Below are 11492 nucleotides of genomic sequence, written 5' to 3'. Positions count from 1 at the left end.
CACTACATCAGTTGACGACGGTGGTGGGCTCTCATATTCCCAGCGCACCACGACAATAGTGGGCACCCAAGGGAGCATGAAACCTACGACGGCGGGCACTACATCAGTTGACAACGGTGGTGGGCTCTCATATACCAGCGCACCACGACAATGATGGGCACCCCAAGGGGAGCATGAACCTACGACGGCGGGCACTACATCAGTCCACGACGGTGGTGGGCTCTCGTATACCAGCGCACCACGACAATGATGGGCACCCAAGGGGAGCATGAACCTACGACAGCGGGCACTACATCAGTCCACGACGGTGGTGGGCTCTCATATACCAGCGCACCACGACAATGATGGGCACCCAAGGGCAGCATGAAGCTACGACGGCGGGCACTACATCAGTCCACGACGGTGGTGGGCTCTCGTATACCAGCGCACCACGACAATGATGGGCACCCAAGGGGAGCATGAACCTACGACGGCGGGCACTACATCAGTTGACAACGGTGGTGGGCTCTCATATACCAGCGCACCACGACAATGATGGGCACCCAAGGGGAGCATGAACCTACGACGGCGGGCACTACATCAGTCCACGACGGTGGTGGGCTCTCGTATACCAGCACACCACGACAATGATGGGCACCCAAGGGCAGCATGAACCTACGACGACGGGCACTACATCAGTCCACGACGGTGGTGGGCACTGACATACCAGCACACCACGACAATGATGGGCACCCAAGGGCAGCATGAACCTACGACGGCGGGCACTACATCAGTCCACGATGGTGGTGGGCTCTCGTATACCAGCGCACCACGACAATGATGGGCACCCAAGGGGAGCATGAAGCTATGACAACGGGTGCCACAGCAGACAACAACAACTAGTCTTAGAGATCGAGCCGAGTTGTCAATCACTGTAATGCTAAGGGCATATATAATAGATGGACGAGCTGAAGTCCGTCGACTTCAGCTAGCGTCTTATATACTACTGCACAAGTACTTGTACTAGAACTTTCCAGTAGTCCCTACAGCGGTCTATACTATTCTACAATGTTCCATAGAGTCATAACAAGTCATGTCCAAGTCGCAACCTGAGTTGCAGTCGCTTAGTCATACTAGTACATCGGCATCTGAGTTGTCAAATGCCGCATTTGTCAGTGTCATGAGTAAGCATTCATGACAATGAACAGATCACGAGGTTTGATTCCCATGCTTGTGGCTGAAGCGGCACCACCATGTAAGGATCAAGGCACGTGACTAGCATTTCGAGGTTACGGCTAAGAGACAATAAGTTGTGTATGCAACAAAATGAATGATCTAAAGATTATGTAGGCTACTGGTCAATTCGTAAGAACATCCAAGGCGTGTATGATAATAGAAGGCATATTATAAGGACTGTATAAGGACACGATATTGAGTTTGCATGGTCAATGGCATTGAGAGAAGGCTTGACGAGCCTAGTTCTTCCGCGCACGCCTGGATAGGGCAAGTTAACCACACACCATCCATAGTTTTCAAAGCCGAACTTACTTTCGCATCCTTCCTTCCGCCTTCGAATTTCCCTCGTCTTTTCTCTTCTTAGGGGACTCAAGACGTGTAGGCGTGCACTCAGACGCCGCAGGTGCATAGTCCAAGCGGAGCATCCACGCGACATCATCACATGCGCTGTCGAAGCCTCCGGGGACGGAACCTTCGGCGATCAAGCACCATGCCAGGCAGAGCACAACCATGTAGAGACCGTTCGGTCCACCTCTCTGTGCGGACCATTCAGGAATGGTTCCACTCATGGTGGGCCTCCTCAGCGGTAGTTCCGTGCCCTCGCGCCACGAAGGTTGGATGTCGCACCACCACGCTGTCCAATTCTGGAGATGGCTCGTGGCAGGGCCGGTCGGAGGGGGCTTCGTCAGCTTCCGCCCCCGGCCAAGCCAATGGCGCACAGCTTCAGGCCGTTTCTTCGACGTAGTGAGGGCTTTCTGCATAGTAATAAGTACAGATATAATATGTTGGATAAGTACTCACCGTCTCCGCGAATCCCAGGGATATCTCGAAATCCGCGTAGGCGGCCAAGAGCCTTTTGAATGCCAAACCTCCGTGCTCGAGACTATCCATCCAGGACATCGAGCTGGTGAACCACTCTGGATAGGGCCCAGCGACAGCATCGGCAATGGTCTTCGAGGTAGCGCTGTCCGCGCTTGGGCTGTGGCTTCCCCCATTGCTGACAGACTTCGCATGGTTGTCATCGTCCCCTGTGAGCGTATCCATGTCGATGTCTGTCGTCGGTGCCGGAGAAGTCGCAGCAGCATCGTCGGCGGACGTTGCAGCAGTGTCGTCAGCGGATGTTGCAGCAGTATCATCAGCGGAGGCCGCGGCAGTATCGTCGGCCAACTTCGTGGAGGTATCGTTGGCCGACGTCGCGGCGGTATCGTTGGCCGACGTCGCGGCGGTATCGTCGGCTGACTTCGTGGTGGTATCGTTGGCCGACGTCGCGGCGGTATCGTTGGCCGACGTCGCGGCGGTATCGTTGGCCGACGTCGCGGCGGTATCGTCGGCTGACTTCGTGGTGGTATCATTGGCGGATGTCGCGGGAGGCGTTTGGCGAGACTCTGTGCTTGGGACGGAGATGCTCGTATCTTCGTGCGGACTCGTAGCACAAGACGATGAGCGCAATAACGCGCCGCCGTCCGCAGATGGTGATGAGTGCTGAGTGTCGCCGGAGCGTGAGGATTTGCGCGGTTCATCTGGTTCAGGAGCGGAGGGCGACGCGGAAGTCACGGGAGAGGAAGGAGGAAGACGCGGAGGAGCTCCCTCGAAGGAATCGACAGATCTATCGCGATTTCGGGGGACGTGCGCCCAAGATATGGACGCGGAGTCAAGTGGATCATCCGGTAATTTCTTCTGCCCTTTGTGCTTGTTCGTCCGACTATGTTTGGTCTTTGTTCGAGGTGTGGGTTTGCGAATTGAGGACTCCGTGTTGGTAGAAGGTGCCTGGTCGTCGACAATGATGATGACGTCCTTATCGGTGGATTGATTATCGGGCTCCTTCAAGGCACGAGCAGCACATTCCTCTGGGGCTACGGATAACGGTGAACCCGACGCCGGAGGGTCAAAGCAAGCATGAACTCACTATAAACTCTCTCTAAGAATTTTGCGTACGCCTCCTCGAAGTCCGGGTAGCCTTTGTACGCCGCTTGGAACGTGTTGCCGTTGAGGGTTTGGCCGATGCTGATGCTGTTGACTGCATTAGCGAATTGGTCCGTCATGTAGCGGGGACATTACTGACGAATAGGTATTGAGTGAACCACCTCGTGACGGGCGTGGGCCGCCCATAATTATGAGCGCGCACCATCCTGTCTGCTCTTGAAGGCGTTGAAGAGCGACCTTGAGGGTATGAGGGACGTTGCTGAGAGCCCTGGAAAACGCGCGTGAGATGTCGCCCCCGTGAGCAAGACACAATTAAGTTACTCTTCGTAACTCCTAGCCTTCGCTGTCTCTGGATCAACGTCGCTGTTTTCGCGCTCAAAATCTGGTGCATCCTCGTCACGTAAGTAACCTGAATCTCTATATTCCTCCACGAGCTGCATTGTCTGTTCGTCGATAGCGTTCAACCGTTCTGTCATCAAGCGGTGGAGAAACTTCAAATAGTCTCTCTGATCGAGCGCCTCGTCCGCGTGCTCTTCCTTGTACTTCCTCCAGCCGGCCGCGATCTCGTCTCTCCATTCCTCCCTCTTCAAGCGAGCAAGAGCCTGCCATAGCTGAGGGGGTCGCCTCTTCGACCCGGTAAGATCAAGTACACGAGAACACCCATTCCTGGGGGCCCCGGAGGTTGCGCGACCACGGTTGTTGATCCAATTGCGTACTTTCTGTACGCCAATGCGCATCAATGCTCATACAACATGATATGAAGTAAGTATGACCTACATTCTCAGCGCTTCGCTTGCGTGTCAAATACTCAGGATGCTGATACGCCTCCTTCAGGCTTCCTGCTTCCTCTATCTTGGTCTTGCTGGGCACGACAGGCCATCGCATGAAGTAGTCTGCCATGCAATGCAACCAGAACTCAGTGACAGCGTTTCTATCGCCTTTGCAAGAAAGATAAGCCTTTAGCTGCTCCTTGACGAAGGCTAACTCATCGTTGTCCCAGTGAACTTGAGGCATGGCGAGGAAGACAGTGACTTCAAGTTCGGATCGTCAGCAGCAATTCCAGGGCAAGCGACTACGACAAGCTTGGTGCGCATTTGTTTAACTATTGCGGAGCGAATGTTCGAGCATCCCGAAGAGCCTCGGTCGCCGTTATGGCCGTCGTGGCGGCCTTTTTGCTATGGTTATTCCGCCGTCGTCCGAAGGCCTTCTGTCGGACTTGTCTGCCGGCGAGAAAGGATTGTTGATCGTGTGAGGAAGAACAAATTTTCTCTCTCCGCGTACGCCCGAGATCGTTGCCAACGAGGACGCGGCGTGTTTGACATCATGAACCGTACGAACTCCCCTGTTTTTTTCTTGAACGTTCCATTCCTCTTGACTTCTTTCTATCACCTTCTGCACTCCTGCTCCTCAACTCACCGCCGGCGCTGTCTCTTCGTGTCCTGGGTTGTCAAAAATGCCTAGCACTGGTTCAGGAACTGGGACTGGACCGGTACGTTGCCGCAGAATTTTTCTATGAACGCTCTGACTTTCCTATTTTTGGTAGCCAAGGGTCCCCACTCAGATGGAGATCTTGGCAATTTTTGCCGACGCGATCCGTGAACTTGTCACCCAGACATCTACGCCGACACGTTCTGGGCTCATCGACGCTTTGTTGGGTCCTATCGTTGCTCTGCATGCCGAACTGCATCATGGTAGGCGTTCCCAACCTTTTGTTTCTCATAGCTTACGTTTGGCGCAGTGGACCAACCTGCGCACACTCCGGTTGAACCACTCCGCGGCATCAATATCACCGAAGACGACCCTGATTACCAAGAATTGGCGAGTCTTCATGCGTCACTCAATGAAGATTTTTCGGCGTCCCCGGCGTCCCCAATCAAGCAGCGCGCCCCTCTCTACTTCCCCCCGCAATCACCATCACCCGTGCCTCCGGTCTTGTCGTCATCCACGGTGAACACGAGCCGTACCTCCCGGCTGCCGGCGAGTGCGCCTACGACCCCGCTTACTAGCCGATCAGTTGGTGTTCCCGACCGAGATCGCGGCCCAGTCGGTGGTGTTACTCGATCGCGTTATGCGACTTCTTGCCGTGACCCCTCCGAATCGAGCACCTCGACTTATCACCCAGTCCAGTGCAACGAATCTGTTTCATCTTCTCTCGCCTCGAATGTACGAACACCACGAATGCCGAACATCTCGACCTCCGCAACCGAACGTCACGTCACCTTTGCACCGACGCCAACATCGTCGCCTGCTTCGACCGCTCGAGTCTCGCAGGTGTCGTCTTCCGAGAGCTACGTCATTGCGGATAGTAGCGACATCATTACATCTGTCGATGGCTTGACCCTTGCAGACAATCCAGAAGGAGTCGTATATCATCTTCCAACCCGCGAGCAATGCAGAAATGCCAAGAAGTTCTACGTTGTCGTCGTGGGTACTGAGGTCGGCATCTTCACCCTCTGGTAAGTTCGATGTTGCGTTAAATCGGGAATGCACTCATTCTGTGCTGTAGGGCTACAGCCCGCACCGCGTCCCATTGCTCCGGGGCGATTATGGAGTCATTCGCTACTTACGACACTGCATTCAAAGCTTTCCGTGACTCTCTCAGGCTAAGGAACGTTAGGATTGTGTAGGAGAATATTCAGACGTCATTCCTTAGTGTAGTTTCTTGCAGAGTGTTGGAAATGGAATGTCGCTTCAGAATAATCCAGCGTTCGTGTGATTGCACATCGGAAGCTCTACGAGGAAGCCACGAGCGTGCTAAGTGTGGTGCATGAACAGCTCGCATATGCAAGCTTGATGAGAGCCTATATCAGGAGCAATTATCGCCGTTTGTGCAACTAAACGATTGCAAGACACCGGAGGGCTCCGAGTCAGCTCGAAGGCAGACTTGTTTCTCGGGGTATGCTCACGAGTTGGTGCTACATATATATGAAATGTAACTAGACAGAGCACAGTATATCAAGAATGGCATACAGCTCGCATTTACGCGAGAGCTTAACAGGAGCGAGTCGATGACGGTAATCGCATGTGTAGAGTAGCGTGATGCATGCTTCAAAGATAGCATCGGTACCGGATGCATGTACATGTACATCACGGTGCACATTGCGTCCATCGTGTCGCAACCACCGCACTACTCAACTTAGCAGCCAATATAAAATTGCATATCAATAGTAAGTCCGTGAAGCTACGGTCGTACCGGGATGTCGATGACCGGTACCACGATTGTGGCAGCCGAGGATGAGCAAGTGAACTGAGTGCAACGGTTTCTCTGTCGAAGACTCAGATTTGCCCCCTTATACCACAATGTCTCCTAAAATAACTATCCTAAGCTATCCTGGGACGTGAACATCGCCGCCAAACTATGCGGCACACCTTGTCATTAAACGAGATCGCGTACATCTTCAAGTCATACATGATGCGATTGCTCACGAAGTCTCATCCGCAGGATAAGCAATGTCGACCCAGAGTTAATTAAGCATATTAAAGTATATTGGCACATCCTAACTATGTACTCTCTTACACTGACATCTCTTGATAACATCTGTAAGGCGAAGGTCTAGTGAGCAAGGTATACAATATCAAGCAGCGCTACATAGTGTTCACGTGTTACAGTGTGTACGCGGAACTCGCGTACAAGTCACTCACTCCGACGTCCACTACGACCCGGTCACGGTGGTCATCACGTCCCGAATGCAAGACTGGACTAGCACTTGTCTCGATGGTCAAATCAGGCACCTCCGCTTCTTCCTCCGCCCCTCGAAAGAAACGCACTCGGACGGTTCTCCCGAGTTTCAAAGAGGCTGGAGCACGTTCGTCAGCTCGCGTTCACCGGTCAATAACCTTGAAAGTCCACGCCGGCGGACGAATTGGAGGCGCCGAGCGAATCACGAAGCCCGAGCGCTCGCCATCACCCAGTGATGCCAACCATGGTATTGATATCGACATGGACGACACTGTGAGCCGTCCTCTCGAGGAGCCTACGACGACGAGTCCGAGTCAGATTGCCAGCAAGGCAAATCGTAAGCAGAAGACTATCGGGGTTTGTAAACCTGCTCATTCTGTTTGTTCCTTGCTTTCTGATTCTATTGCCCGCCACGTAGCATCGGATGCGTCTATGGCTCCCGTTACGGGCAAAATACCTGGACGCTCTCATATGCCAGGACGCACTTCCAACAGATGTACCGGTTGCATGTGTGTTGTGCCACGCCAAGCAGAACGCTGGAACCTATAAATGCACGGACTGCTTTCGCGAGCGGCTCTTATGTGCCGCTTGCATGGTACGTACTCATGAACGTCTGCCGCTGCATCATGTCCAGGTTGGTGATCCGTTACACTATGACCTACGCACTACTGACGAACTAAAGGCTTGGAAGGACGGTCACTTCAGCAATACATCCCTTCGGTCCCTCGGCCTGGCAGTTCAACTGGGGCACAACGAAGGCGATAGCTGCGTGCAATCTGAACGTCCCTCCAAAGATTTTGTGGTATTTGACTCTGATGGATATCATCACGTCGATGTCCGCTTTTGTGGATGCAGTCATCGCTCGCATCAGGAACAGTTGTTGGAAGTCGGCTGGTATCCTGCATCTACGAGGCGCCCGTCCACCGCGTTCACCTTCCGCTTTCTGGATACGTTCCACCGGCTCACTTTGCAAGGCAAGATTACTCTCCACGATTACTACACAAGCGTAGTGCAACGAACCAATAGTGCCGGCCTAATACCTCCGATTGTGAGCGAAATACTTCTATCTGCACTTTGAGTCAATGTTGATCAGATATGGGCAGTATCGATATCACGAAGCGTGCCTGGTGACCCGGCAATGGGCAATGTTAATGATGTTCAAGAGAGCAGGCCGCGCACATGATCCGCAAGGCGCAGAGGCGACGCCGAAGGGCGGGCTCGCGCTCAGGTGTCCTGCTTGCCCAATTCCGGAGGTCAATCTCCCTGAAAATTGGGATTCAATGCCTGAAGAGCAAAGGTGGGATCTATACTACCAGTAACGCGACACTATGGCGATCCGTGACTGACATCTTGCTACCAGATGGAAGTACAGTTCGTTCATCGCGCTAGACGCATGTTTTCGGCTTAAGTTGAAGGACCGCGAAATCGACGACCCAGAGCTCTGCTCAGGTCTGGCATACTTCGTAAACGAAGACGAGTATCAAGATCACCTGCGGGAGACTGCAGACGAGCCTGAGGTACGGCTACATGACTATGCGATGATCAATATCCTGATGGTGCTGTCGTTCAAGGAGCCTAGTTCTTCCTGCGACACGAACTTCAACGCAATCACGCAACTTAACACGAAGAACAGTGGCGACAAATATGCCGTCTCGGGGGTCGTTGCCGCCAAATGCGGGCGCCACGCACTCATCCTTCCAAATGGTGTTGCGGATCTGAAGAAAGGTGAAAGGTACGATAGCGATCACCCGACCTTGCTGCAAATTTGATTGAAGAATCCTGTTCCAGATATGTTAGCACGGACTGGGTTTTCTGGTCTTCTCTGCTCGCTATCGGCATGACGCTCGTCGTTTTGTCATACGACATTGCGTGCAAATGGTCGCTTCACCTCAAGGATCGCGTCAAACCGTTCTCGTCGACTTTTGGCAATGTCGTAAATGCGACGATTCGGTTTTTCATTCCGAGCCTTCACATCATTGCGCACGGGCCGAAATGCCGTTGCACCTTCAGCTTCAGCTTCAATCGCTGGGTCGGGCGTACACACGGCGAGACGATTGAGCAGGAGTGGGCGCATATCGGCGCCGTTGCTACTAGCACGCGAGAAATGGGACCCGGTGCACGACATGCAACACTGGACGACCATTGGCATTTCTGGAACTTTCGCAAGATTGTCGCCATGGGTAGGTGTCTCCGACTCCAGTACTCCGTGATACCCTGCTCTAACTACGGATGTACTGTAGGTTCTAGTTTTCGTGTCGCTTTGAAGAAGACCTTGGCCGAAAGAGACCTCCACCGCCGCATCTTAGACGAGAAGGCCGAATGTCAGTCACCGGAGAAGATTGCGGAATGGGAGGCGGTCGTAAACGCATGGGAGAAGGATCATTCGAAGGAGAATCCGTTCGAGGACGGCGATGACAGTGAGTAATTGCGTTATACCGCAGTTCTATTCTACAAGCTTAAATATCCCTGTAGCTCTTACATTCTCCGAGGTCCGCTTGAAGCTTGCACAAGAAGAAAGTCGTACGGCACGCGATGGCGCTCTTCATGAAACTACCGGGGCCACACTGATACGCAACCTCCTTGTTCTAGAGGAGAAACAGTATGTTGCTCCATTCATTTGATTCATATATCGAAACTCATTCTTTCTAGGCGTCATCTTCTCGCCGATATGAAAGCAGCTACGAAGTCGCGTACAACTGGTGATGTCCAAGCCGCGTTACAGGAGCGCCGTATGGCCCTTCGCCGTTCCCTGCAGCAAGCATACTCCGTGCAAGACGTCTACATGCCCGCCGCCATAGAGCAAAGGGAGAAAGTGTTACACGCCGCCGAGCTCGAAGACAAGGTCCTTGAGCCGGAACGCATGCCTATTGTTCTGCCTTCGACGCTCTCCGAAGAAGAGCGAGTTAACGGCTGTCTGCGGCATGTCGTAGCCCAAGAGGCGGCGTTACGTGAGGCGAAGGCCGACGACTACTTGCTTTGCCTTCGTCGACATCGCCGGGCATGGGTGGCACTTCTGCGCCGTTACAAGGTCAATCAGGGCCCCCGCAGCGGCGTGTATAACACACGCAACCGCAGTGTCCTCTCCTCGCTCCAGAGAAAAATCGACAGAGCCGTCGAAGGATATCGCATTTCGTATCACGCCCTCAAGAAGCTACATCCGAACGGCGACTGGAGCCGCCGACTTCGCCCGCTCCTTGACAGCGACATCACCGGCCCTGGAATTGAGCCGGACTCCGGTGTTTCGCATCGGCACTACGTCGAATCCTGGATCTGGCGCGTTCGGCCCAAGCACGGCATCGCTGGCCGTGAACTGAACGAAGAGGAGGCAGCAGATGAACACGAAAGAAGAGAATGGGCACGGCAGTACGCACGTTTCAAACGATGTGAAGAAGAAGTCGTCTTGCTGGAGGAGGAAATGCGTCGTGTTCTCGTGACATTCAACTGGAAGGCTCTGTGGTGGGAAAGTCAGATTGGTCGCCGCACTGTTGAAGACTCACGTCTAATGAGGGGACTGAGCGCCTACGCCCGGCACCAAGCAGCGATTCAGCGGGGGATGATTGCTGCATGCGCGACACAATGGAAGCCGGTTTTGACCGGAGCGAACCTTGGTGGTGACTGGATTAACAAGTGGCCGACCCTCCCGGTATGTCTCGCGTCAATTTCTCTCCTCTTATTCATTCATTCTATGTAGACATGGACCTCGAATCACTCTGCGAAGAATCCCCGTACTCCCCACGACAACTCTGCTTCCAACGCCATCGAAGTCGGGCTTTCCGCAGACAGCTTGGAGGAGGAGGTTGATGACGTAATCGGCAATTCCGACTCCGACTCCGACTCTGATTTCGAGAGAGACGCGAACAACATCGACATAGACTATATGACCATAGATAACTAGATGCATAGAATACAATCATTCGGTTTTGTGGATCACAAACAGCTGGGTGCAGTAATGCAAGTATTGTAATGTGCAGTAGGTAGGTGAGATGTTTAATTTGCTATCCACAAGTGTCATGAATGCTTGTGGATACCCTTACACAGCTATAAACTGAATAATACCACTACAATTTCACAGTGACCAGCACTGAATGTGAAAACTGTTCAAGTGGGCAGCTTGATGCATCCTTGCATGGGAACCATTGACCAGAACTTCAACCCGGTAACAAGAGGTGGGCAGGTTGATGGATCTTGCACATTGTTGTTGTTGTCTGCTGTGGCACCCGTTGTCATAGCTTCATGCTCACCTTGCCTGCCCATCATTGTCGTGGTGCGCTGGTATACGAGAGCCCACCACCGTCGTCCACTGCTGTAGTGCCCGCCGTCGTAGCCTCATGCTCACCTTGCCTGCCCACCATTGTCGTGGTGCGCTGGTATGTCAGTGCCCACCACCGTTGTCAACTGATGTAGTGCCCGCCGTCGTAGGTTCATGCTCCCCTTGGGTGCCCACTATTGTCGTGGTGCGCTGGTATATGAGAGCCCACCACCATTGTCAACTGATGTAGTGCCCACCGTCGTAGGTTCATGCTCCCCTTGGGTGCCCACTATTGTCGTGGTGCGCTGGTATACGAGAGCCCACCACCGTCGTGGACTGATGTAGTGCCCGCCGTCGTAGGTTCATGCTCCCCTTCGGGTGCCCATCATTGTCGTGGTGCGCTGGTATACGAGAGCCCACCACCGT

At 53.4% G+C, this 11492-nt stretch overlaps 3 protein-coding genes across 3 annotated transcripts; 2 read left to right on the top strand and 1 right to left on the bottom strand.

Moving 5' to 3' along the window:
* Positions 1 to 1523: 1523 nt before the first annotated feature.
* PUNSTDRAFT_138449 (uncharacterized protein) lies at positions 1524 to 4152 on the bottom strand (the record flags this gene model as incomplete). The annotated part of the gene is made up of 6 exons (XM_007388141.1): positions 1524 to 1970; positions 2017 to 3068; positions 3122 to 3225; positions 3278 to 3406; positions 3460 to 3857; positions 3916 to 4152. The coding sequence occupies 6 exons, from the start codon at positions 4150 to 4152 to the stop codon at positions 1524 to 1526; spliced, it is 2367 nt and encodes a 788-aa protein (XP_007388203.1).
* Positions 4153 to 4591: 439 nt separating this feature from the next.
* PUNSTDRAFT_138448 (uncharacterized protein) lies at positions 4592 to 5765 on the top strand (the record flags this gene model as incomplete). The annotated part of the gene is made up of 4 exons (XM_007388140.1): positions 4592 to 4627; positions 4682 to 4829; positions 4877 to 5594; positions 5645 to 5765. The coding sequence occupies 4 exons, from the start codon at positions 4592 to 4594 to the stop codon at positions 5763 to 5765; spliced, it is 1023 nt and encodes a 340-aa protein (XP_007388202.1).
* Positions 5766 to 7241: 1476 nt separating this feature from the next.
* Positions 7242 to 10508, top strand: PUNSTDRAFT_76368 (uncharacterized protein; the record flags this gene model as incomplete). Its single annotated transcript, XM_007388139.1, has 9 exons — positions 7242 to 7451; positions 7500 to 7865; positions 7921 to 8114; positions 8178 to 8334; positions 8389 to 8549; positions 8606 to 8997; positions 9058 to 9234; positions 9290 to 9416; positions 9467 to 10508. The coding sequence occupies 9 exons, from the start codon at positions 7242 to 7244 to the stop codon at positions 10506 to 10508; spliced, it is 2826 nt and encodes a 941-aa protein (XP_007388201.1).
* Positions 10509 to 11492: the final 984 nt, after the last annotated feature.

Source organism: Punctularia strigosozonata, assembly GCF_000264995.1.
Source record: "Punctularia strigosozonata HHB-11173 SS5 unplaced genomic scaffold PUNSTscaffold_17, whole genome shotgun sequence".
Lineage (NCBI taxonomy): Eukaryota > Fungi > Basidiomycota > Agaricomycetes > Corticiales > Punctulariaceae > Punctularia > Punctularia strigosozonata.
The sequence above is the reverse complement of the archived record's forward strand: the minus strand, read 5'-3'. Positions and strand labels throughout refer to the sequence as shown.